General features: G+C 52.0%; 3 protein-coding genes and 1 long non-coding RNA gene across 7 annotated transcripts in view; 2 read left to right on the top strand and 2 right to left on the bottom strand.

The window, feature by feature from the left end:
- Nucleotides 1–1,846, bottom strand: part of POLD3 (DNA polymerase delta 3, accessory subunit) — a 31,734-nt gene extending 29,888 nt beyond the window's left edge. The window contains exon 1 of one of the 2 annotated variants that reach the window (XM_052699326.1): nt 1,633–1,844. In XM_052699326.1, coding sequence (XP_052555286.1) covers nt 1,633–1,692 — 60 coding nt within the window. In that variant the 5' untranslated portion in view covers nt 1,693–1,844. Of the gene's footprint in view, nt 1–1,632 lie in introns of both variants that reach the window. The other variant, XM_052699327.1, reaches the window with a different exon arrangement.
- Nucleotides 1,847–5,379: 3,533 nt separating this feature from the next.
- Nucleotides 5,380–14,444, bottom strand: LOC128088675 (uncharacterized). 2 transcript variants are annotated; one of them, XR_008210342.1, is made up of 5 exons: nt 13,788–14,444; nt 11,992–12,084; nt 11,377–11,905; nt 10,152–11,235; nt 5,380–9,661 (listed from the first exon to the last, which is right to left on the bottom strand). It is a non-coding gene; the product is annotated as an uncharacterized LOC128088675 (long non-coding RNA). The 2 variants fall into 2 exon arrangements; XR_008210341.1 differs by having other exon boundaries at nt 5,380–11,235.
- A 2,847-nt stretch (nt 14,445–17,291) lies between these two features.
- On the top strand, nt 17,292–19,546 carry LIPT2 (lipoyl(octanoyl) transferase 2). The gene is made up of 2 exons (XM_052699395.1): nt 17,292–17,771; nt 18,958–19,546. Exons 1-2 carry the CDS (start codon nt 17,312–17,314, stop codon nt 19,188–19,190), a joined length of 693 nt encoding a protein of 230 aa, XP_052555355.1. The 5' UTR covers nt 17,292–17,311; the 3' UTR covers nt 19,191–19,546.
- An 862-nt stretch (nt 19,547–20,408) lies between these two features.
- On the top strand, nt 20,409–22,389 carry KCNE3 (potassium voltage-gated channel subfamily E regulatory subunit 3). 2 transcript variants are annotated; one of them, XM_052699409.1, is made up of 2 exons: nt 20,409–20,803; nt 21,753–22,389. In XM_052699409.1, exon 2 carries the CDS (start codon nt 21,766–21,768, stop codon nt 22,048–22,050), a length of 285 nt encoding a protein of 94 aa, XP_052555369.1. In that variant the 5' UTR covers nt 20,409–20,803; nt 21,753–21,765; the 3' UTR covers nt 22,051–22,389. The 2 variants fall into 2 exon arrangements, with proteins under 2 accessions (XP_052555369.1, XP_052555368.1); XM_052699408.1 differs by having other exon boundaries at nt 20,756–20,803; nt 21,443–22,389.
- The last annotated feature ends 4,115 nt before the right edge of the window (nt 22,390–26,504 follow it).

Consider the following 26,504-nt stretch of genomic DNA (forward strand, 5'->3'; position numbering starts at 1 on the left):
TTTCACTTTTCTCTGATCAAGCAGAAGCCCAAATAGTGGTCAGGAGTACAGGCTGAGAGGGCTGGGACGGCACAGCCTGGGGAAGAGAAGGCTCTGGTGAGAGCTGAGAGCAGCCTTCCAATGTCTAAAGGGGCTGTAAGAAAGAAGGGGACAGACTCATTAGCAGGATCTGGTGTGATAGGACAAGGGGAAACGGTTTCAAACTAAAAGAAGAGAAAGTGGATGCAAGATGAATGATTTTTTACAATAAGGGTGGTGAAGCACTGGCATGGGTTGCACAGAGAGGTGAGGATGCCCCATTCGAGGTCAGGCTGGACAGGGCTCTGAGCACCTGATGGAACTGTGGGTGTCCCCACACCAGGCAGTGGGACTGGATGGTTTTTAATGGTCTTTTCCAACTCAAACCGTTCTGTGATTGCCTCAATATTTCAAGGAAAAAACACTGCTTCGTTCACATCTGAATTTTATGCCTTGGGTAAAATAAAATACTGCTGTCCCTACACTGTGGGCTCAGCTATTAGGGAGCAAAAGGAATTCAGGGAGAGATGCTTTGCCCCCACCTCAGGAAAGACATGGAGCTTTTGGAGTAGGTGCAGATGAGGGCCGTGAGGATACAGTACCCGTCCTATGAAGACAGGCTGAGGGAGATGGGGATGTTCAGCCCAGAGAAGACTGAGGGGAGACCCCTCATTACAACCTTCTGGTATTTGAGAGGAGCTTATAAGCACAAGGGGGACTGGATTCTGGCACGGGCTGACAGCGTTAGGACAAAGGGGCATGGTTTTAAATTAAATGTCAAGAAGAATTTTTCCCTAAGAGAGTGCTGAGGCTCTGGCACTGCTGCCCAAAGGACTGGGGTGGCCATTCCTGGCAGTGCCCAAGGCCATGATGGGGCTGTGGGTACCTGGGCTGTGGGAGGTGTCACTGCCCATGGAGGGGGGTGGGGCTGTGAGAGGCTTTAAGGTCTCTTCCAACCCAAACCGTTCTGCAGTATAAACAACACCAACATCCATCCTCTTTAGAGGCACTAAATCAAACACAGAACACAACGGAGGAAAATCCTGACCCCCCCCCCAAAAAAAAGGCATTTTTGATCCAGTTTGAGTGATAAACCCTCATCAACTCCGCTGGGAAAGATGGGATCAGCCATCAGCCCCACCTTCACACCCCACAGCCACACGAAGAGGCAACGTTCAGTCTGTGGGTGAGCAGCTCTGATTCAGCAGCATCGGGACAGGGGGGGAAGGGGAGGCCCTCACAGTTCCTGTTGCTGCCCAAAGGCCGCCCATGCGTGTCCAAGAGTGCAGGTGAGCACAGAACCCCCGCCTCACCACCCAACCGCCAACGGGACGCAGCTGCTCGCAGGGTTGGTGCTTTCTGAAACGAGCTGGGTTGGAGCTGCTCGTAGCGATAAAAGAAGGGGGCCCTTCAAGGGCTGCCAGCCCAGGCCTGGCCCTGCAGCCCTCACAGCCCGCGGGGTTTGGGGCCCAAACCCACCCCCTGAGGGACACACAGACACCGCTCCCTCGTGCAGTGCTGCTGAAGGGAGGAAAGGAAGGGCGGGGAGGCCCCGCTGTGGCTTTCTCCTCCTCGACAACCCCGGTTCGGTCTCCGCGCTCCGTCGGCACTCACAATGCGGTTCTGATCGGTGACGAACTCATCGATGTTTTCGAGGTACAGCTCGTCCTCCATGGCGGCCGGAATGGGGCGGGCCAGGGGGCGGGAAGGGCCCCACAGAGTTCCCGCGCACCTCAGTGCCAAGGCCACCGCGCCGCCGCCATAGCAACGAACGGGGCGCGACGGGAGCCGCGCGGGGACAAAAAGATGGCGGCGGCACTTCACGAAAACTGAGCTTACCCCGCCTTCCGGTCTGTGGACTCCGTCTTCCGGTGTGCTGGCCCCGCCCCTCCTCTCTGATGGCCCCGCCTTCCGATTTGTGGACCCCGCCTTCCGGTCTGCTGGCCCCGCCCCTCCCTCAGGTCCTAGCAGGGTGATATCAGCCCAGCTCCGCAAGCAGGGACGGTGCGATGAGATTCGGGTACAAGCGAGCCGTAACTTCAACGTGTTCGTTTATTGGTACCCAGTGCTGAAAGGGAGGAGGAGGGAGGTTGTCTCAGAGGGTTTGAAAGCAGAGATGACAACACTTGCTGTAGTGCTGAGGAGTGATCTCCCTTCGGGTGCCCAAGGTCCTGGTGTTTATGCATTTATCCTCTCTGTCTTTCCTTCTCGCTCTTTTTAGTTTTTAATAAAAAAGGCAGACTAGGAACACTTGGAAGAGGCATCATTAACCCACTGAATGCTACACTGGTCTTGGGAAGAGCAAGGACTGGCTGGCATGGGAGCTGAGGGATCCTTCCCGCATCTCTTCATCCACTGAAGCAGAGCTGGGTGCCCTCCTGGAGCAGCAGTCACTACAGGACAGCCCACAGACTTGAACAAGGGGCTAAAGACTACAACATACCTCATCTCTTTGCCCCGATGGTAATGATCGTTCACAGGTGAAGCACACAAAATTAATATGAAAGAAAAACAAACGGGAAAAACAATCTCACCATAATGCAGCAAACTGACAGATGTTGAAGGTCTCTGGGATTCCTCTTCCCTAACTGGAGATTTTTGAAGTGTTTCCAGGAGCACTTCTGTGACCCTTTCCAGGTCACCTCCTTTCGTATTCGCCCATGGGGTCTGTTTTTCCTCAGTGCTCAGATAATGAATCAAGTGCAACTGTCTCGGATTTCAGACATCTCCATTTGCACTTGCTTAAGGCAGGGCGTATCGATGCTAATTGGATCTGAACATACTTTGGGAGTATTCCATTAGAAGATCTGATCATGCTCTTTCACATTGGATTCTCAGTGCCCTCTGACAAACCCAAGTTCCTCTTCCAAGAAGTCGATGTGTTTGAGCCCCATTTCAAAATGATGATGAGCCACAGAGAGGTTATGTGTTTTGTCCAAGAATCTTTCAGTGCTCCCAGGTGCAAAGCCCAAGTATCCTGACTGTCAGAGTTCTTTTTTTTTTTTCCCCTCAAAGCACCATAAAAGATTCTTTCAGACACTGCTTGTTCATAACAAAATGTCTCGTACTTACAGCTGCCCACAGCCAAAGCCTCCAGCACCAGCAGGAACCCAGCCCAAGGACTCGTCATAATGGTTGGTTTGCAAAAGCTTTCCAAAAAAATGACAAAGAATGGGCAGAGTCTCTGGAAATTTATTGAATATAGGGGCTGGCAAGCACCTGAATGAGTTTGAGTGAAAGGAGTTCTGTTGGTGTTCTAATTAATATCATATGAGGGGGAACTGGAGTGAACAGCAATGCTGAATGGTGAGCAAAGACACAGAGATTGAATCATAGGACCACAGAATGGTTTGAGTTGGGAGGGACCTCTAAAAGCCATTCCACTCTCAATGAACAGGGACACCCACAGCTCCATCAGCGCTCAGAGCCCGTCCAGCCTTGGGTGCCTCCAGATCTGAGTGTCAAAGCACTGGTAAGTGAATCTGTTCAAAACTCACCCAGGTGCAGGCATCCTTTTCCTTTTGGAGCTTATCAAAGCAGTCTGATCAGAGGCTCCTGAAGGTCCAGTGCTCAGGAGGAGCATCCCATCTAAAGATAAGTACAGACTTTCAGTTACAAAATAAGTTTTTCATCAACCAGATTCCCCAAGTCCTTCTCCTGGTCTGTAAACGTATCTGGGATTGTCCTGACCCAATGCCTTGCACTTGGCCTTGTTGAACCTCATTAGATGCTTGTGTGCCCATTTTTCGAGTGTGTCCAGGTCCTCTAGATGTCATCCTATCCTTCTCTTCTGTCAACTGCACCACTCAGCTTGGCATCATCAGCAAATTTCCATCATCTACGTCATTGATAAAGATGCTGAAGGACATTGGTCTCAAGATGGATCCCTGGGGGACAGCATTCATCACTGACCTCCACCTGGACATAGAGCCAGTGACCACAAACCTCTGGTTGCGGCCATCCAACCCATTCCTTATCCACTGAATTCGCCAGCCCTTGAATACATATCTCACCAATTTAGAGATAAGGATGCGGAAAGGGGGGAAATCAACTTTTTTTTCATGAGCAGATAGTAACAGGGCAAGGGAGAGCAGTTCCAAAATAAAAGATGGGAGATTTGGATGTCAGGGGGGAAATTCTCACTGAGAGAGGGGTGAAGTGCTGGCACAGGGTGCCCAGAGAGGTGTGGGTGCTCCATTCCTGGAGGGGCTCAAAGCCAGGTTGGATGGGGCCCTGGACAACCTGATCTGGTGCCTGGTTTAGTGGTTGGCATCCCAGCCCGCAGCAGGGGGTTGGAAATGGAGATTTTTGGGCTCCCTTCCAACCCAAGCTGTTCTATGATCCTACGAACGCTTGTCAGACAGACACGTAAGGAGATATAAAGTATGATGTTCCTCTTTTCTTACCCTGAGATGAATTAAAAATAAGGTAGAATTAAAAAGGCCTCGTTGCTAGGAATCCTGTGCAATGGATGAGTCAGACCTTCAGCCTCCTTCTTCACCATACAAAATACAGAAGCACAGCTAAAAAAAATCTTGACGCGCTCCAAAAAGCGAGGCAGCAATACCAACAAGGGACAGGGATCTAAGAAATTACTCAAATAAGTTTTGGGTGGGTGAAAAATAAAGGAACAGGAACATATCTCCCCTCTGACAATCAGCGTAGCGTGACTGCTATCTTTGTCAGTCAGATAGCTGTTATCTCCACCAGAGACCAAGCTGTAGACACCCAGCGTTTGCGGGACACCTACATTAAAGGTGCTGGTTCCCACTCACATGCTTGATGGTGCATCATGGTATGACGTCTTCCTGGAGAGAGATGTTGTACCACTCACACAAACAGAGTTCTTTGACTTTTGTAATTTGTGCTGTCTTTTGTGCCAGGATTTTTTGTACTTTTGTAGGAAGAGTCATAGAATCATAGAATCATAGAATCACCAAGGTTGGAAAAGACCTAAAAGATCACCCAGTCCAACCGTTCACCTATTCCCAATGGCTCCTACTAAACCACGTCCCTCAACACAGCATCCAGCCTTTCCTTGGACACCCCCAGGCTCGGTGCCTCCACCACCTCCCTGGGCATCCATTGCAGTGCCTGACCACCCTTTCTGAAAAGTAATACTTCCTCATGTCCTGCCTGAATCTCCCCTGCCGTAGCTTGAAGCCATTCCCTCTGCTCCCATCACTGATGGCACGAGAGCAGAGGCCGACCCCCAGCTCCCTGCAGCCTCCCTTCAGGAAGTTATAGAGAGCAATGAGGTCTCCCCTGAGCTCCTCTTCTCCAGGCTGAACATTCCCAGCTCCTTCAGCCTCTCCTCATCAGCCCTGTGTTCCAGACCCCTCACCAGCTTTGTTGCCCTTCTAAAGAAATAAAAGCACAAGGTTTAAGCACTATAGGACAAAAAAGCATCTGGGAATATATCAGGAAAAAGAATATAATGTCTCCCACCAAGTAGGATCATAGAATCACAGAATATCCTGAGTTGGAAGGGACCCATAAGGATCATCGAGTCCAGCTCCTGGCTCCACACAGCATCACCCAAAAAAAGCATAAGCTGTCACATCTTAAGAAAGATGACTGACATGAATGGCTTCAAAACCATCATGAGAATTTCCCAGTTTGAGTCACACTGGTAGCTGGCATTTCTGATTCCATCTCATTCCGCGCCTGTTCTCAGGGCTGCATGAAGAGATGGACAGGATGGATCCCTAACGGACTCTTGTTCTTGACGTCTTTTATTTCAAGGCAATTAGTGTGCCTCAGCATGGAGTATCTGACATTTACTCAATAGGAGGATGGGCACAGGAGGAGCTGTGGCAGAGCAGTGTGTTTTCTAGCAGCCCTGCACATCATTTTCCCCAGCAGGTGTGCAATTAAAGAAGACAAACAAGAGCAACAGCTAGGAAATAATGCAAATCTTCCAAGAAAGAACAGAATAGAAAAGCATCTTCTCAAATCCAGCATGGTGCACTCCTCCTGTGTCATAGGGAAGGGATATGGGAGCAAAGTCAACTCAGTGTTCTGTGTCCAGGCCAAGAAAGCTCCTTGCCTCCTCCTGTGTTATATACCCTGCGGGTGTCCAGCTATTGGCTTGGCTGGGCCACGTTGAGGGGGATATTCTTCTCTGGTAAGACAGGTCTTTTAGAAGTCTGGTAGAGATGTGATCCACGTTTTCCTTGTGCAGATTGTCCAACTGCATCTGTGCATTCCATTTGGAAATTCACGGGTCATCTATTGAAGCCGACTCAAAACGGATTCACAAACATATCAAAAATTGATGACTTTTTCAGTGATATTGAAACCCATTCTCAAATTCGTTTATCAAAACATAAAGCAAGGCTGCTTATTTTTCACTGTTTACAGGACTGGATGCCCCATCCCTGCAGGCATTCAAGGCCAGGCTGGATGTGGCTCTGGGCAGCCTGGGCTGCTGCTTGGCGACCTGCACACAGCAGGGCTTGGAGCTGGATGAGCGCTGTGCTCCTGTGCAACCCAGGCCATTCTGTCATTCTATGATGACTGTGTTTATCCAATGTCTCAACGTGCATAAAATTATTTGCCATGCCTTCAGCTTGCCAGAATTTAAGTTTCATTTTGAACACTGTTATGGTCTGAAACACAGCCCCAACAAGTTGATTTTCATCTTGAGGATGTGTGTTTAACTCATTCAAACAAGCAGTCCAATCCACCAGAAGTGCTATCTCTGTGAGCAATTTTCATCTTCAAGTTTTGGGACCAGTTTTCCTTTTGTTCCCATCAACAACTTGATGTCATTTTGTAAATGATGACTTCTTTTTAGCACTTCATCATAAATGACCCACCTGACTTCAGAAAAGCAAATGATCACCCCATCATCAACACCTGTACTTTTAAGGAACTCCTGGAACTGGCCAAGATTTGGTCCCTTGACATTATGAAATTCACAGCTTTGATGATGATTTGCACAACATTATCCATTTTCCAAGCTTTTGTGCATAGAAATGTTCTTAGAATCATAGAATCACCAAGGTTGGAAAAGACCTAAAAGCTCATCCAGTCCAACCGTTCACCTATTCCCAACAGCTCCCACTAAACCACGTCCCTCAACACAACATCCAGCCTTTCCTTGAACACCCCCAGGCTCGGTGCCTCCACCACCTCCCTGTGCATCCATTGCAGTGCCTGACCACCCTTTCTGACAAGTAATACTTCCTCATGCCCAGCCTGAATCTCCCCTGCCGTAGCTTGATGTATGATGCAGTGCGACTTCATCAAACATGAGCTGCTGGCAAAATTTACATCATCTTCTATTGCCTTACCTTCTGTTAATTTTATGAGTTCCTCTTTTTACCAAAAATTGCTGGAGTGCCATCAGATATGGGATATATCAGATACGTTGACAAAGGATAAAGAAAACTGCTTCATTGTAGTTTTTACTGCTTCATACAGACGGAGAGACTTGAGTTGTGTCCTTCAGCAACGCCGAAGCAGCCATTCCTTCAATGACATTCATCTGTTATCAATACTCCTAATAAACACAGCAAGTTGAATCATGGAGTGCTTTGAGTTGGAAGGAACGCTTAAAGGCCATCAAGTCCCACTCTGCAATGCACAGAGACACCCACAGCTCCATCAGGTGTTCAGAGTCCTGCCCAGCCTCACCTCAAATGTCCCCAGGGATGGGACGTCTCTCTGAGAACTCTGTTGAGCCCTATCTGTAGCATCACTACTTCTATTTCTTGCCAAAGCATCACATTTGAAATTGGCAGCTCCGCTCTCCAAATTTCTTTCTGTAGATTTTCCTTTTTCTTCAGTTCACCTGGCTCTAGTCTGGTTCAAGACCTGCCTGGATGCCGACCTGTGCGACCTGCTGTAGGGAACCTGCTTTGGCAGGGGGTTGGACTCGATGATCTCTGGAGGTCCCTTCCAACCCCTACAATTCTGTGAGACAAAATGGTTTGAGAAAAATCCATGGTTTTTTTTTTTGTTTTTTTTTTTTTTTTTAATCAGGACAAATGATATCTGCCACTCTTTCCATACGTGGCTTAATAAACTCATCATTAGTCAATGTCTTTAATTAATTAATTTTTTTTTTTTCAGTCAGATTTGCTGTCACATCACCTCATCTCATGCAGTTCCCTCCCTCGGTCAGCAGGAGACAGCTGCACACCACGCTTGCTGGAAGCTCCTGCTTGCTGCAGGCTCTGCTGCTCTTGCTGGGAATAGAAAGAGCTGAGCTGCATTGCACTTCATCTTGTGCAAACTGTAGCTGAAGTGAGGCCATTCTCCTTCATCCCACTGCACTTCTGAAATCACCCACTGCAATGGCTCCCAGAGTGGAATGAGCTGAAGACCTGTGGAGCTCTGGAACAGGTTGCCCAGAGATGATCACAGAATGGCTTGGGTTGAAAAGGACCACAAGGATGGAGCTGCGGGTCTCCCTGTGCACTGCAGGGATTTGGACCAACTGGGCTTTAAGGGTCCTCCCCACTCAAAGCCTTCTTTGATTCTACAAGACCAACCCATTACTCCATGGGTTTTAAGGCAGGGATGCTCATTATCCCAAAGCATCATTGCTCAGAGCCCCACACAGCTCCAAATTGTAGAGCCCCAGAGATGTGCTGCTGTGCACTGAGCAGAAGAGCCCCTTGCTGTAGGCTGAATCCCCCAGCTTCATGAGAGCTCTGAGCGGATACAGATCTTCACTTGAATGCGTCAATTTTTTACCTGGCAAAGGGCAGGGAAGGAAATTACACACTCAGTAAGTGTTAAAATCAGCTCATGTGACGCATGTGCCCCTGCAGAGCCCTCCAGCACTCACAACAACCACGTTACTCGGCTGGCATCACGTCTGCTTTGCTGGTAATAAAATCCAGACATCCTCTTCCTCCCGCGGTCCCATGAACTTTCTCTCTCATTCCGTTTCTCTCTGTTCCTTCGTGTCACTGCAGCTATTCTGCTTCTCTGTCATTTTGCTCCTGGCTTGACACTGATGTTCAGCGTTGCTCTGAAGACATTAATCATCATTTGTGTTTTTTTTTCAGTGTCTTTTCATCTTCTGTTTTTTCCTCCTTTAAGTTTCCTGCCTTCTACATCTGGGATGTTTTCCTGACCTAGTAACTGTAGTATTAAACTTTTCACCTTCAGAGCACAGTGTATGTTGGGGTATTGCAGACCTCCCTCAGGTTTACAGTTAGTTTACTGAAGCTCTTCCACCGAAGGATTTCTTTTTTGGAACGAAGTCTGGTCCTGGTCTCACTTATGTTTAAGCAGGCTCACGTTGCACCAGGGAAGGTTCAGGTTGGACAGAAGAGAAAAACCTCTTCTCCAAAGGTCATGCAGTGGTAAAGGCTGCTCAGGGGGCTGTGGAGTCACCATTCATTCCTGGAGGTGTTCCTGAATCGTGGAGAGGTGGCACTGAGGTCAATGGGCACGATGGGGTGGGTTGGGGTTGAGCTTGGTAAATCTTGGAGGTTCTTCTCCAACCTTAACGATTCTATGACTGGATAAAACCCTTCACAACCTGACCCAACCTGAGAGCAGACCCTGCTTTGAGCAGCAGGTAGGAGCAGAGAGTTTTCCAAATCCTTCCTATGTGAGTCTTGGTGCTACAAACCTCCATGGTCCTTCTTTGTCCCACGTACAGGAGAGAAGCAGCAGGTCTCTAATACAGAAGAACAGAGAAGGAAGGGTGGGAACTTCATTAATGCCTGAAGACTGATGCTGTTGAGGTTAAAAAGACACTGAGCATTGCTAAACTGCATTTTCAAGATTGTAAAGCTTTTTACATTCAGAATCTCAGAGCTTTTGATAAACAAAGGCAAGCACAATCATTCCCACATCACAAAGCTAAATTCCTTCCCAAATTTCCATTTCCTCACCTCCCGCTCTGTTATTCTACCATAGGATTGGACTTGATGATCCTAGAGATCTTTTCCAACCTTAATGATTCTATGAGTGGGCATGGTGGGGATAGCTTGAAGGTTGGATTGGATGATCTTAAAGGTCTTCTCCAATCTCAATGACTCTATGAATCAATGGCTCTTATTGCATGATACTGACTGCAGCACGATTTGTCTGCTTCCCTACTGGTATAATGCCTCAGTAAAACAGCTCAAGATCAATCAGTAAGCAGTGCCATGTACTTGCCCCACTTTTTTTTGTTATGCTAAATCCAACGGTTGTCAGCTTCCTGCAGGTATGGAAACTAAAGTCAACAAAGCAACAAAGGAGCCAAGCTTCTAAGTGACACCGGATGAGGAGCTGGTCTGACTCCTGGGTCCTGAGGTGTGTAACAACCCACCCTGCCTGCTGCCACCTCTCTATTGATGCAGCCCAGGGTGCTACTGGCCTTCCAGGCTGCAAGAGCACACTGCAGGCTCACATCCAGCTTTTCATCCACCAGGATCTCCAAGTTCTTCACTGCAGGGCTGCTATCAATGAGTTCTCCCAGTCCTTGGTGCGCTTCCTGGGTCTCCAAAGACCTGCCAACATAAATGCATGCCAGCCCACTCTCCCAGTTCAGCTCTTCCAGAGGATCCTCCTTATCAGAGATGTTCTGACGAGTGCTTAACCCAGGTGGGATGGTTCCAGCAGGACTGGCTGCCCCGAGAGGATGCTGACCTACAGTTACTGGGGACAAAGCAGAGACAGGATTTACCTCACCAACGTCATTGAGAGAAGAGAAGTGTGTGCACGGACCTTTGCTTCGTGAGCAGAATCCCCACCTCCTGGCAGCATGGGGAGCTTGGAGAAGCCACGCTGACCTGAGATGGCTCAAAGGACAATGGAGAGAAGCCAAAGTGACACAGAAACTCGCCCCAGCTCTGACCCAGCTCCCCAGGCGCAGCGAGGAGCTTCCTTAACTACTTCCTAAATGCACCCCCGGTGCGTGCAGCCTGCAGCACAGCCTCACACGTACATTTCCTTGTTTTTCTTCTCTTTTGTCACAGCCTCAGGAACGTTTCTTTGAGTCACTGAATACATAATGGAGGTCAGAGCTGTTCTGGCTGTGGGCCACATCCACCAAGATTGTGCCTGAATGAACTGGAGAGCTCTGCCCGAGCGATTCCCTCCCAGCAACCTTGGTGGAAGGTTTGTTGTGGAGTAAACCATAGTGACACTGCTCATCCTTCTAAGAGAACCGCAGGACTGTCAGGCCAGGCTCACATCACTGAGTCTGGTAACGGTGTGTGGTGCCAGGATTTGGCTGACCCTTCTGAGCTACCATATGGGAACCTGTAACGGGCATAAAGGAAAAACGAACTCATGGCTTAAAGCTTCCCAGAGCCAACTCTTTATCATACAATCATTGAGGTTGGAGAAGACCTCTAAGATCACGAGGTCCAACCTCAATCCACTCCCACCGTGCCAGCTGACCGTGTTCCTCAGTGCCACATCCCCGTGGCTCTTGAACATCTCCAGGGATGGGGAATGCACCACCTCCCTGTGCCAGTGCTTGACATGAGGAAGCAGTGCTACAAAATGCAAGAGAGTAGAAGACACAACTCAATCTGACATGAAGAGACATCATCAGATCATCTTAGAGATGTCATTCTGCTTGATTAAGGAAGTACTTCCACTACACACCAACCCAAAAGACCTCTCCATCACTGAGGTCCCAGGAACCCAACTGGATGGCAGTGGTTGATCCCCCATGATGAGAGCGATGGAGGAGATGACCTCTGAGCTTCATCCAGTGCAACGGGTGAGAAGAGGCTCTTGGTGAAGGTCCCAGAAACACAACCTAGAGTGTTCCAGTTTCCTCAGGGCAAGATTTTTCTTCTGAGATTGTTTAGCCCATAGCAGAGCTGGGCTCTATTCCACGTGCCAAACTCTTGCACACTTCAAATCCTTCCTCTAATTTCTAAACACAGGGAGCAGTCAGTGCTGGTGCTGGCGTGGCCCTCTGTAAAAGGAGATGGTTTGCCAATTACCCTTTGCTTGAAGAAAGATGGGATTTTGCTCAAAGGCTCAGGGAGGGGACGTCCATACCTGGTGCTGTGAGGGGCACCCAGACTGAGCAGCCCACTCCCAGCTCTGCCCACAACACCAGGACCTTTGTCACCTCTCCATGACATCCTGGTCCTGCCAAAGTCAACAGGAATTTTGTCACCAATGGCACCAGAGCCAAGATGCTGACCCAGCAGCCCCCCTCCTGCAGGCACCTGCCTCACACCTTTGTCCTCCCAGCCCTTTCCTGCTATTAAACCCTGGCTTGCCTCAGCCCTAAAGCTCCCCGAGGGGGTAATGTCCTTCTGCCTGCTGCCTCCTGCCAGAAGAATGGGCCCTGCCTGCTACTACAATCAGAGGAGTTGGTGAGGATTCAAGAAACTCAGCTAGTGCTCAAAGGAAAAGGTAATGCAGAACAGTAAATGATCACATCATGAAGGAAAAACCCTTAACAATGCTCAAAAATAAGGACAGAATGTGAACCATCCGTGGCTCCCTCCCATGCAAATTTCTCCATATCCTCCCTGCCTCAAAAGCAGGATACTGACAGTAAATACCCTACTTATTCATCCATGTTCACTTCTGCTGCCTTATTTACAAGGATCCCAGACCTACTGCACACAGTTCCCCCCATCTTACGCAGGCACTGCTGCTGCACGCCAAAAAGGAAGAGCACTTGGCTTTGATGTCCAGCAAGAGCTTGTAGCTTAATCATAAAGAAGGAAATAACTCAATACAGACACAATGTGGGTGCAAAATACAAGCGTCTCCTGCCAAGGGCAGGCGCTGCCAGCTGGCCTTGGCCCCGCTGCACCAGCAGAGACCCAAAATTCAGGTGGGGGTTGATGGCTGTGAGCCTCCATTGATAGGACAAGAGGTAATGGCTTCAAGTTGCACCAGGGTCAGGTTGGATGTTAGGGAAAAATGATTCTTTGAAAGAGTGGTAATGCATTGGAATGGGCTGCAGAGGGAGGCAGGGGATTCACTATCCCTGGAGGTGTTCAAGAACAGGATAGATGTGGCCCCTGGGGACGTGGTGGAGATGGGTCACCCTTGGTGACCTTAGAGGTCTTTCCTACCTCAGCCATTTCTACGATTTTATGAGTCCTTTTGGTGGGAGTGGGTTGGGATTGGCTTTGATGACCTTAGAGGTCTTTTCCAACCTCAATCATTCTATGATTCTATGAGTTGTTGTGGTAGGGGTGGGTTGGGATTGGCTTTGATGACCTTAGAGGTCTTTTCCAACCTCAACCATTCTATGATTCTATGAGTTGTTGTGGTAGGGGTGGGTTGGGATTGGCTTTGATGACCTTAGAGGTCTTTCCAACCTCAACCATTCTATGATTCTATGAGTTGTTGCGGTAGGGGTGGGTTGGGTTGGCCTTGATGACCTTAGAGGTCTTTCCAACCTCAACGACTCTATGATTCTATGAGTCATTATGGTGTAGGTGGGTTGGGGTTGGCCTTGATGACCTTAGAGGTCTTTCCAACCTCGACAGCTCTACAACTGGGGCTGCTGGAGGAAACACACTCTGTGACGAGCTGGCACAGCGATACAGTGACATTCACAGTGTTGTTTCCCAGGCTGTATCAGTTTTATAACCCACTGCAACAACCGTTCCCTTTTCATCAGGAATGTAGGCAAACAAAGAAAGCGCCTTTCCTTCCCTGCAGACACACGCAGAGAAGAGCTGCAGCCCACGTGGCGCTCAGGTGACAGCCGAATTACCAGGCACTACAAAGGGTGGCTGGCCAGCACAGCCTATTTCCAATAAAAACACATTTATTAACATTTGATTGTGCTATAAAATCAAATGCATATCTCAAGACTTTCATACCTTAATCTCGTCGATAACGCGGAACGCTGAGCTGGGAGCTGGGAACAGCTCTGCCTTTAATGGTTGACTCATTGCACCCCGACCAGACCGACCTATTTTCTCCGTCTGCAATAAAAAGTTACACCAGGAACACGTTATCACTCTTGAAGTCACAGTGTGATTAATTGCAGTGCACATCAACGCAGCGCAGTACAGCAAGCTTTATGTATGAGAGCTTTTGTACAATAACCTCAAGATCTGCGACCTTGGGACACCAGCCCGGAGCCTTGGGCTCTATCAGCCACCCCCATGCCCCAATCTCCTGTCCCTGTGACTTAACCCCCACCTCCAGGCCCTGCTCCTATCTCCTAACTGCTCTCCCTTGTCTTTGGACTCTTTCAGTCGTTCACATTCTCAGCCCCTGTCCCTGTCCGTCCGTGGGCTCCAGAACCAGACCCCAACATCCTGCTCCCCACCCCACTCCCATCCCTCCTGCCTTCCCCCTGTCCCTTGTGCCTATCTCTGACTTCCCCATCCCTGGCTCCCATCCCTCATTCCCTATCTCCCACTGCAGACTCCACTCCCTATCTAGTCTAAGACCATGTTCCACATCCCCAGCGTATCCATCACCATCCACCACCATCCTCCACCTCTGTCCCCTATCCCTGTCCACGTGCTCTGCCCCTGGTCCCCCATCCACATGGGCCCCGTCCATTAACCCCAGCCCCATTTCCCCTGTCCCCAAGCTCATCTCCCATCCACATACACCTGGGCCTTGACTCCTACCCCTGTCCTTGACCTCCTTTTCCCACTCACGACCCCTGCCCATGTCCCATATGCCTTGTACCCATCTCCTACCCACAAATATCTGTCCCCTGTATCCTGCTCCCAGGCCGTCGACCCCATCCTGTCCCCTGTTCCTGGTTCCCTGCTTCCTGCACCAGTGCCAGCCCACTGTTGACATCCACCTGGGTCCCATCCCCAACATCATATTCCCAAGCTTTGTCATCTGTCTTTCATCTCCTGTCCCCATGTCTGTCCTGTCGCTGTCCCTTATTCCATGTCTCCTATCCCTCTGCCTTTCCCTTATCCACACATACCTGTGCCCTTTTCCTACACTCTATTCCCACACCCTGCTCCCTGTCTTTGATCCCATCCCTGCTCTTGTCCCCCCTTCCCAGTCCCCTATCTCTGTCCCTGTGCCAGTCCCCTACCCACATATATGCAGATTCTGTCCCCTATTCCATGACCTCATTCCCCTGTTTCCCACCCACACCTACGTGGACCCCAGGCCCTATATCCTAATCCCTGGCCCCATACCCCGTCCTCAATTCTCTGTCACCACTCCCATTCCCCATTTCTCCTTATCTCCTACCCCTGCCCCCTCCCCACACACACCTGTCCCCTATATCCATTCCCAAGCACTGCTTCCTATTCTCGATCCCCTGTCCTCCATTCCTGGTCCATCATCCTCATCCCCTGTATTCTAATCTCAGTTCCTAATTCAATATCCCAATTCCATACCCTGCCCCCATGCTTCTGCCTTCTTCTGCTCTCTATTCCTGGTCTTTTATTCTCCGCTGTCTTAATTCTGTTCCCTATATTCTATTTCCAGACCCCGTTTCCTGTCCTCGAATCCCTGTCCCCACGCTTGTCCCCTGTCCTTGTCTACTATTTCTGGTCTCCTTTCCTTGTGTCTGTCCTCTTCCCACAAATACTTGGGCCTTGGCCCCTATATCCTAATCCCAGGCCCTATCCCCTGCTCCCAGTCCTCTGTTCTCATGCCTGTCCCCTATTCCTGCTCTCTCATCCCCTGGCCCTGTGCCTACCCCATACCCACACATACCTGTCCCTTGCACCCTAGACCCCATTCCCAGGCTGATTCCTATCCCCACAACCACCCTGTCCCTTATTGCTGCTCTCTTAACACCATGACTTCCCTCTGCCCATATACACCTGGGTCCTTTCCCCAAGATCCTATTCCTTGCCTCCAATTCCCCCTCCCCATGTACACTTGTCCCCTGACCCCAATAACCCGTTCCTAGGCCTTGTTTCCCATCCCTAATCCCCTGGGTCTCACAGCTGAGTCCTAATCCTGGGCCCTATAAACTGTCCCCATGCCTCTTCCCTACCCACATACACTTGTCCCCTGCCCCCTATATCCTATTCTCAGGCCTCGTTTCCTGCCCCCTACATACACACACCTTGGCCCCATATCCTAATCCCAGGCCCTATTCCCAGTCCTGTCCCTACACCTGCTTCCAACCCACATACACTTGTCCCCTACCTCCTATATCCCTTTCCTAGGTCTCGTTTCCTGTCCCCTTCCTACATATATCAGGGCCCTATTCCCAGTCTCCTGTTCCCACACCTGCTCCCAACCCCCATATACTTTGACCCTTGTCCCATACATTCCATTCCCAAGCCCTGTCCCTTTCCCACACCCACATGGGCCCTAAATCCTAATCCCAGACCATATTCCCTGTCCCCAATCCCCTGCCCCATATTTGTTCCCTAGTCCCCTATATCCTTATATCCCTATAGCCTTATTTCCTGCCCCCTACAAACATATACCTGGGCCATATATCTTTATCCTACCTGCCCCATACCCACATACACCCACCCCACTTCCCCTATATTCCATTCTAAGAACTCTGCCCCCTCCCCACACACAACTGGGCCTTAGATCCTAATCCCAGACCATTCTCCCTGTCCCCATTCCTGTTCCTTACCCATACACACCTACACCTACCCCTGCCCCTTATATCCCATTCTCAGGCCTTGTTTCCTAACCCCTTCCTACACATACCAGGGCCCTATATCCTAATCCTAGGCCCTATTCCCAGTCCCCTGTCCCCAAGCTTGCCCCCTACTCTCATACACCCATCCCCTGTCCCCTATATCCCATTACCAGACCCTGTCCCTAATCCCAGAGCATATTCCCTGTCCCCTTATCTGTTTCCTAGCCATACACACATGATCCCTTCCCCCTATATCCCATTCCTAAGCCTCATTTCCTGTCCCCTACATATACCTGGGTTCTATATCTTAATCCCAAGCCCTATAACCTGTCCCCTACCCACACACCCCTTCTCCTATATTCCATTCTAAGAACCCTATCCCCTTTCTACACCCACGTGGGCCCTCTATTCTAACCCCAGGCCCTATTCTCAGTCCCCTGCCCCCACACCTACTCCCAACTCACATACCCCTATCCCCTATATCCCATTCCCAGGCCCTATTCCCTATCCCACATCTCCAGCCCTACATCCCACTCCCAGCTCTCATTTCCCATCCTACAGGCCACGCCTCCACCTACAGACCACGCCCCATTTCCCAAGCACCATCGCAAACCAGACCACACCCTCAGGCCACGCCCACACCTTCAGGCCCCGCCCCACCTCCGGTCTATAACCCAACCTTCAGGCCACGCCCCATTTTCCCAAGCCCCGCCCACACTCGGCAGGCCACGCTCACATCCATCAGACCACGCCTACGTTCATCAGACCACGCCCATACCCTCAGGCCACGCCCCCTCCCCCGCCATGCCGGCTCCGGCCGTGCGGGCGGTCTCGTTGGGTTTGCGGCCTTACGAAGAAGCGTTGCGGGTTCAGCAGCGCTGCGTGGCGGCTGCGCGGGCGGCTCGGGGCCCTCCTCCACGTCCTCCATTCGAATGCGTGGTGCTGAGCGAACCCGCAAGGCCCGTATACGCGTGGGGGCTGCGAGGTGCCCCGACTGAGAGAGAGGCGGAGCGGCTGCGGGCGGCCGGCGCGGGGTTGGCGGCGGTGCGGAGGGGCGGCAGCGTGACGTTCCACGGGCCGGGGCAGCTGTTGGCTTTCCCCGTGTTGGATCTGAAGGCGCGGGGAATTCAGCTGCGAGGCTTCGTGGAGAGGTTGCAGGACGTGGCGGTGCGGCTGTGCCGGAGGGTCGGGGCGATGAGTGCCGCCGGGCGACCGCCGCCTTACACCGGAGTGTGGGTGGGGGAAGGCAAAGTGTGCGCCGTCGGTGAGCGATGTGGGGGGGGGGGGAAGGGAGGGAGAGTGGACTGGAGGGGTTTTGGGGAAGTGGGGGGGTTGCAAAGGGCGTGTGTGCAATGTGGGGTGGCGCTGAGAGTGCATGCTTGGTGAGGTGAGGTGGGAGATGCATGGGGTGTGTGCAGCAAGGGTTTTGCACGGTGGTGCATCAGGGAATGGGCGCGCATGGGGCTTGGGAAGGTGGGGGGATTGCAAAGGGGGTGTGTGCAATGTGGGGTGGCACTGAGGGTGCATGCGTGGTTGGGGGGGATGCATCATTAGGAGATGTGCAGTGGGGTAGGGATGCACAGGGATGTGTGTACCAGGGGTCTTGTGTGGGAGGGTGCAGAAGGAGTTTTGCACGGGGGGGGTGCACATGCATGGGGTTTTGGGGCATGGGGGGATTGTAAATGTGGGGGTACACTGAGGGTGCATGCATGGTGGGGGGAGCATGCGTTGAGAGGTGTGCATGGGTGGGGGGATGCATAGCATTGTGTGCAGAAGGAGTTTTGCACGGGGGTTGCACATGCACAGGGTTTTGGGGTGGGGGGGGTTTGCAAAGAGCGTGTGTGCAATGTGGGGGTGTGCTGAGGGTGCATGCATTGGTGGGGGGGGGAGAATGCAGAGGGGTGTGTGCACTGGGAGGTGTGCACAAGGGGGGATGCAGTGGGAGAAGTTTGCGTTGGAGGATGAGTTGAGTGAGGGGTTGTGCACCAGGGGATGTGTGTGCATGGTGGGAGAGGAGGGGGGGGGGCATACACAAGGGTGAGTGCATGGGGGAGGTATGCGTTGGGATGCATGCACGAGGGGATGTGCATGGCAGTGGGGATGCAGAGGATTGTGTGCAGTGGGGAGTTTGCACGGGGCTTTGTGCATTGGGATGTATGTGCAAGGGTGGGATGGAGGGGGGGGGGTTATGGACTGATGGGATGGTGCATGGGAGGGGGAACACCATGGGGAGGGTGCATAAAGGAGGCGTGCTCAGGGCTGCCATGTGCATGGAACAAGGAATGCAGCAGGATGGGGCATGCAGATGTGGCTGTGCACAAAGGTGCTGTGTGTGCAGGGAGGTTTGCTTGGAGGGATGCATGAGGGGTGCAGCGCTTGGGGGGTGGACGACACATGCAGGTGGGTGCTGCCCTGGGGAGGGCTGTGCTGATGGGTGCCTCATCCCTTAGGGGTGCACTGTGGGAACCACATCACCTCCCACGGGCTGGCACTGAATTGCTGCACTGACCTCTCCTGGTTCGAGCACATCGTGCCCTGTGGGCTGGAGGGGACGACGGCCACTTCACTGAGCCACGAATTGGGCCGCCACGTCACCGTTGAGGACATCCTTGAGCCTTTCCTTGAGTCCTTCCAGGAGGTCTTTGACTGCACTGTGGTGTTTTCTGAGGAGCCCAGGGACTGAGAAGGTGCAGGGTGATGGAAAGAGTCCCATCCCGCCAGTGCCGGAGCACACAGATGGTGTGGGATGGTTGGAGGCTGTCCCCAATGCCACGTTGTCACCATGCCACGTCTCGCTGCTGAGATGCTGTGGGGAAAAAAAGGCCCTTGTTAGGACCAGGGGTGGACCTGCAGAACTCAGGTCATGTCCTCAGCAAGCACTTTAGTGGTTTGAATTCCTCTCTCCTCAAAAAGTCTGACCTTGGAGTGAATGCTTTGAGCAAAAAGGGAGAGGTGTTGCTTGGTGAAGTGCTCTTATCTCCTTGCTGCTGTGCAAAAGTCAGTGTTGGTTTTATATAAAGAGAGTTGGTGGGAACGTTGGCTGCTGGTGCTTTGCTGTGTGCTCTGTGAATGCTGTCACTGTCCCCTAGGTTCCTCTGGAACTGTGAGTGAGTTAAGAGGGACTAAAAGCCACCAAGGAGAGGCTGAAGGCCACCAAAGAGGGACTAAAGGCCATCAGAGAGGGATTAAAGGCCACCAAGGGAGACTAAAGGCCACCAGAGAGGCTAAAGGCCACTGAAGGGGAAATAAAGGTGAAAAAGGGGGACTAAAGACCACCAAAGAGGGACTAGAAGCCATCAGAGTGGAACAGAAGGCCACCAAAGAGGCACTAAAGACCACCAAAAGGGGACTAGAGGCTACCAAAGAGGCTAAAGGCCACCAAAGGGGGGGGGGGGGTGATTAAAAGCCGCCAAAGAGGGACTAAAATTTACCAAAGGGGGGGGGTCTGAAGTCACCATAGAGGCTAAAGGCTACCAAAAAAGTACAAAAGACCATCAGAGGGGGACTGAAGGCCACCAAAGAGAGTCTGAAGGACACCAAAGGGGGACTAAATGCCACCAAAAGGCAACTGAAGTCACCAGAGAGAGGCTAAAGACCACCAAAGGGGGATAAAAGGCCACCAAAAGAGGACTAAAGTCAACAGACGGAGGCCAAAGGGGAGCTAAAGGCCACCAAAAGAACCAAAGGCCACTGGGGGGGGGACTGAAAGCCACCAGCAAGGGACTGAAAGCCACCAATAAGAGACTAAAAGCCACCAAAGAGGGGCTAAAGCCACCAAGATAGTGCTGATATGGTGGGAAGGAGGGAGGAAAGGGATTGGGGTACCAGCAGGGTTTGGGCATCGTCACCTCTTCCAAGGTCACAGCATGTATCCCAGGGCCCCGATGGTTTGTGACACAATGATATTGCTGGGGCTGCATTGGGACAGGGAGGGTCCCAATGGGAAGCAATATCCCATTTAGTCCCCAGCAGGCTCAGTGCCCGCTGCAGGGCTTGGGGACAGCATGGACATCCGGAGGAGGGACAGGAAAGTGTGACCGGCAGCGTGCGAGAAGGGAAAGGCAGGATCCACCCGGACAGCCCCATAAAAACCTCCTGCATCCTGGCCGAGGAGATCACACAACGGGACTGCAGGCTTTGGGGACACACTGGTAGCCACCATCGGGGCTGGGTGGCTTTGGCAGGTGGCTCTGCCCCAGGAAGGGGAGGAGGCTGCGGCACTCCCAGCCCGGTTGGCGGCCGCGATGCTCCAGTCCCAGTTCAACCCGGCGGCCGTGCAGGCAGTGAGGGCAACCGGTGAGTGCAACCGACCCCTTCCCCCTTACCTTGTCCACCCCAATCCCAAATTGCAGCAAACTACAAACTGCTGCGGGGCTCTGCAGGTGGGAAATGCTGATTTTTTGCTCCAAGTCCCCTGGCTTCCCTCTGATTAATGGTGTTTGGAAAGAGAGTGAGGGTCCAAGGGTGAATTCTCCCAACCCTCTCCACTCCCCCCCCCCGGAACCTTTTTTTTCCCTTGCTGAATGCATTTTGCATTTGAGGAATGATTTTGGGGGGAGCACAGGGGCGCAGGTTGGGGGTCTGAGGGGCTTTGGGATCAGTCTTGCCCACAGGGTTGGAAATTCTGGGAAGATTTGGGGCAGTGACCCCTTGGTGGGGGTCCATGGGGGCATGTGAGGTCAGTGCCTCCCTTACCAGGGTTCTGAATGGGTGAATGGGGTCTGTGCGTGGCACAATCAGTTCTGGAGCTGTTATTTAGGATGCCCATCAGTTGGGGTCTGGGGGGACCCCCCATGCTAGCCAAGGGGTAACATTGATCCCAGTGGGGTCATTTGGAGCTGATGTTGTCGGGATGGGGAACACAGAGGGATCTCTGGGGTCTGTTTCTATATGGGAAGTGCTTGGCGGGGTTGCATCCGTCTGTCTGTCCATCAGAGGATGTCCGACAGTCATCTGTGCCTGAGCACCAAGCGGCTTCATCCGGATTCTCTTAAAGTGCCTTCATTCAAAAAGAATTCAACGCTCCTAATTGGGTTTAAGGGGGAGGAAGGGATTTAATGAAGGGAACAGCAAGGTGGGTGCCGTGGCTCTGCACTCTGCCAATGGGGTTGGGGCTGGATGTGGGGTTTTTTTCCTCCATCAAACCATGCCTTGAAGACCGTTTGGGGGCTCATCCTCAGCCCCAGCATCACCCGGGGCACCCCGTCCGTGGGGCTGACGCTGCTGCTGCTGCTGCCCCACACAGGCTTGGCGAGGAGATGGAGGAGGACAACAGGACGGAGCAGTGGCACCGCAGCCTCCAAGCAATGCTGGATGCCTTGAACCAAACCATACACGGGGCCATCCTCCGCCCCAGCACCCCTCACAATGCCAGCACCCGTGCCAGCCGGGATGACAATTCCTACCTGTACATCCTCTTCGTCATGACGCTCTTCGCAGCCACCGTGGGCAGCCTCATCCTGGGCTACACCCGATCCCGAAAGGTGGACAAGCGCAGCGATCCGTACCACGTCTACATCAAGAATAGGGTCTCCATGATCTGAGCCCGGTGCCTCCTGCGGAAAGAACCCCCCGGTGCCGAGCCCTGGTGTGAGGCAGGAGCACCGGTGTCACCTGCAGGCAGGTCCCGGTGCTACGGAACCATCACAGCTGGGGACGTGGGGGTGGTGGAGATGGTTGCTTTCCCACTGTTCTCATGACTTACTGAGGCTGGCACAGGCTGTAAAGGAGGAAAATTCCCTGCTCAGACCACCAGCATCACGTCCAAAGCACACTCTGCACTGCTTAGCGTGGGTTTTTCTGTGGCTAAAAGCTGTGATTGCAGAGCCAGGCTGAGCCCCGAGCTTCACTGGTAGGAAATTAAAGGAGGTGGTGGTTCTTGAGATGAGTTGCATCTGCTTTTTCTCCACCTGGCTCCGGGCCGGTCAAAGAGCCACAGTTTGGGCATCGTAGCCCCATTCCATGGCCTGGGATGACATCTCCATTCTGCCAGAGTTGGGTGAACCATACAAGCCTGGTTGGACCCAGGGGGTTGCAGAGATTTTCCTGCTTCCTTCCTACAGGGTGCTGCTGGCTGTAGCTTTGCCCTTTTGTACCTTAGCTGCCAAATGTGTTTTCCAGTGGCAAATGGGACGGGGACATGCTCAGGTCCTCCTGGGCTCTTTGGCTTGCTTTGTCCCTGCTGTGAAAGCAGCTCAGTTGGGGTTTGGTTATGGCTTGGCCAGCGGCCAGGAGGATGAATGCCCTTGTTCCTGTCCTTGAGATCAGGCTGCCTGCTGGAGACAACACGGTGAGTTGGCCACAGTGTCCATCGTGGTCCCTGGGATGTCTTAATCTTCTCATAATGGCATAATTAATATCTGTAATTGCAGCCAGAATGGCTGCCTTTAGAGCATTCACCAAGCCCTGACCCAAAACATGGGATGTCAGAGAGAGGGCTGGCAACCTGGGCACAATGGTGGCACTGACTCACCCAGCAGATTTAGGATTTGCTTTGCTTTCAGCCATGCTCTGGGCATAGAAACTGACACAGAGATCTGGGGGGAGCCCTGGGGGGTCTCTGTTTTGGGGTCAGCTCTGGTTTCTATGCCAGGCGAGCGGTGCAAATGCCACTGTCATGCACAACCCCTGGGAGGGGGCTCAGGAGGGTTTGTTGTGTTTGCATTGCAGTTACAACGTTGGGAAAAGCAAACAAACCTGCTCTCTGCAAATAAAGCAGGGGACGTACAGTAGGCAGGGACAGCCAGAGAACATCCTCCTTCCCTGAGTGGGTTTGTGCTCCGGTCTTCTCCCCTTGTGTGGCACTGATCCTCCTCTAGTACCCCCTGTGCTGGGGCTGGATGGGGTTCCCCATGATGGGATGGGTCAGTGGGTGCAGCATGGTGAACATCCCACCCATAACCCAGGAGGTGTGGCCATCCCAATGGCCATTGGCACTTCTGGGAGATACTGGGACAGAGCTGGTGACCCCTGAGTCCCTTATGCTGCTACAGTGTACAGCTGGAGGGGAGAACAGCTGTGTCACAAGATGTGTTGACAGAATTGAAAAGAAAAAAACCAAAAACCAACACTGCTTTCCCCTAAATCTGAAATCTTTCAAGGAAAAAAAGCCCTCGTGCAAGAGGTCACCGTCCACCGTTGGCAGCTCCTTCACCCACCTGCCCCTGCCATTAAATTCAAGTGAGGGCCCATAGCCTGCGTGCAACAGAGCAACTCGGGTGCCCCCACCTTGGGGACAGACCCCACCATGCTGGGTGACAAAGGTTCCAGTGCCATCTGGTGGCAGCTGGTCATATCTCCGTGGGTGTCCTCACGCAACTGCACTGTGCTGAGCTCCAGGTGATGCTTGGAGGGGTATGGAAACATGGGGACACATGGGACATCCCCAAAATGGGCTCGATTCTGCTTCCAGGGGCTAATTAGGGGCTCATCCTGCAGCTGAGAAGCTCCTCATTGAAGCCAGCCAATGCCCTTGCTCCTTGTGCTCAGCCCATCTTGGGTTTTAAGAGCACAGAGCTAAGGCAGCACTGTCCTTGGCTGAATCACTAAATCAAAGCATGCACATTGCAGCTGGCTGCATTAGGATTTTAAACAATGCAGCCAGAGGGATATAATATAGAGCTCATGTGAGGCCAATTGATTCAGTCCTGGTTGTGGTGTTTTGTTTGTTTGTTTTTTCAGCACACAGCAATGAATAAGAGGTGAGACAACGGCTGTAACCAGTTTGCCTGGGCCTTGGGAAAGAAATTGGCAAAACTGTGTGCATATGAAGCTGAGGCTGATCTTGCAGTAATGCAGCTTGTGTGTCTGATATGCTCCCCCTGCACTGCAGCATGGGGGTCCCCTGTTCCTTTCCAGGGTAACTTCTCCAGAGCCTCTCTCTTGGCTGTTCCAATAACACACTGAGATCAGGGGCAGATGCTGCAGCACAAGGAGGCAGAGTCCTATAGCAAATGTGGTTTCAAGCAGTGACTTTAATTATTCATTACTGCCCACCTTCCTCTGAAGCAAGATAGAAGAGGTGATGTCCTCCTGTGAGGTACCCAGCTGTGGCTGATGTGGGTGATGAGGTGATGGTGGGCTTCCCCTTCAGCTCAGAAGCCCTTGGTGACCCAAACATCCATTTCTGTTGAATAACAGTTCATCTCACTCCAGACACAGCCTCTCTCACACCTGGAAGCAATCAGATGCTTTAGATAAAGACCTGGCAATCCCAAACTGGTGCTGAAAGCTGCCCAATTAATTAGCAGCTGAGCCCTCAGAAGGCAGAGTCCAGATTTGGGGTGATATTGGACCCTCTCTATGCAGCCCCAGCTCTCTTTGCACCCTGCAGGTCTGTTTCCCCTTTCTCTGCTCCTTTTTGCCTTTGCCCCCTCCTGCTGAGGAGCCAGGGTCAATGCAGCTGTAGGTATGTGCTGGTGATAAGCTGCAGTGAACTTATCAGAAGTGCAATTGTAAAACCAGCCATTGGGACTGTGATCATAGGTCAGGGCAGTTCGGCTCGATTCCCATCTGGGTACCAAAGGAGCTGCTCAGCATAGCACGCATCTGAGCTATTAATACCTAGCAGGGAGGCTTAAAAATAACCAGCTCTGGCTTGGAAAGGACAAACTTTGATATATGAGGGGGGTCAGTGACCCAAGCCAGCTTCCCTGGCGTGCTGAAGTTCCCTGCAGTGAAATCATAGGAAGGAGGTGGAGAGCTGGGACAGAGCTTGTCCCAGAGCAGAGCTGGAGGCACCAGGAGGAGTGGGGATGCTGGCTATGGCTTTCCTGCCCTGTGCTTCTCAATGAGAACTGCTGCACCTGAGGCTGAGTTGGCAGAGCCTGAGTTAAAATGCACTATACAGGATAGGGCAAGATGAGCCTGAGTTTCTCTGCGCTTGCTAGCTCAAGGGTGCTGCCTCAGATATGTGTCCACAGGCAGAACTGGACCTGTGCTGTGTTTTCAGGGTGCTTTGTTTGCAGCAAGAAGCAGGAGAGCAGCTCCTGGCTCTTGCTTTGGGGTTTTCAAGCAGCTCTGAGTTGTACAGCTATGGTTGTTTAGGGATTCAAGTCTTCAGCAAACTAAAGAGCACATTTCCATGCAGGAGAGTTCAGGGTCAGGCTTCCCGAAGGCTGACACAAAGCATGAAGCCAGGACAGCCAGCGATTCCTATTATCAGTGGTCCCCTGCTGTGTCCTCCCTGCTTCCATTCTCTGTGCTCTGCCTGCATTTTGGCTGCTTTAGATCAGCTTAAAGATGGCATTCAACCTCCAGAGACACCTCCCCGAGCAGCACGCAATCCCCTGGCATGGGTGGTGCTACTGCCTGGCTTTAGGGCTGCGATGTCTGCCTGGAAATATGGTACTCTGAGAGAGGCAAGTAAAGCAATGGGAGCTGCTGTGCAACTACCAGGTAACCCAAGAGGCACGGCGTGTTCGTGATCCATAAATAATAAAACAAAAGCTGTGCTGCAGAGCGAGGGCATGCAGAATGCAGCTGGGTTCATGCTGCATGACCCATCCCTCTGCAGGAACTGGGGGGGAGGAAACCAATGGGAACGCCATGGGAGGGAGCCCCAAGCCCTGTGCAGGGTATCTGGAACCAACTGCATGCCATGAAATTGCCATGGAAACACCGTGCCTACCCGGTGCTGAGGCTCTCCGGTGCAGGGCTAATCCTGTTTGTCACGGGTGAGGGTTTGCTCTGCAGTGCCAGGTCCCTGGGGATGCTATCACGACTGTGCAGATGGTTTTTCCTTCTGATGTGCAGTGACATCGTTGTGAGCTCAGCCATTCTTCTGCAGGAAAACATCGAAGGCGTTGCTCAGGAACAAAATTTGCACGCCATTGTTCAGGGTTAGGATGCTGCAAACTCAGCCCTGGGGCATTCAGCTGTGCCAAAGGGAATGCTCTTCCTCCCTGCACAAATGCAAATCCCAAACAGAAGCTGTGTGCGATGAACAAGTCTATTAACTTACGTTATTTTGTCCACGTTACACAAAAGTGCTCATTCT

Source organism: Tympanuchus pallidicinctus, unplaced genomic scaffold (genome assembly GCF_026119805.1).
Source record: "Tympanuchus pallidicinctus isolate F22 unplaced genomic scaffold, pur_lepc_1.0 scaffold36, whole genome shotgun sequence".
NCBI classification, from domain to species: domain Eukaryota; kingdom Metazoa; phylum Chordata; class Aves; order Galliformes; family Phasianidae; genus Tympanuchus; species Tympanuchus pallidicinctus.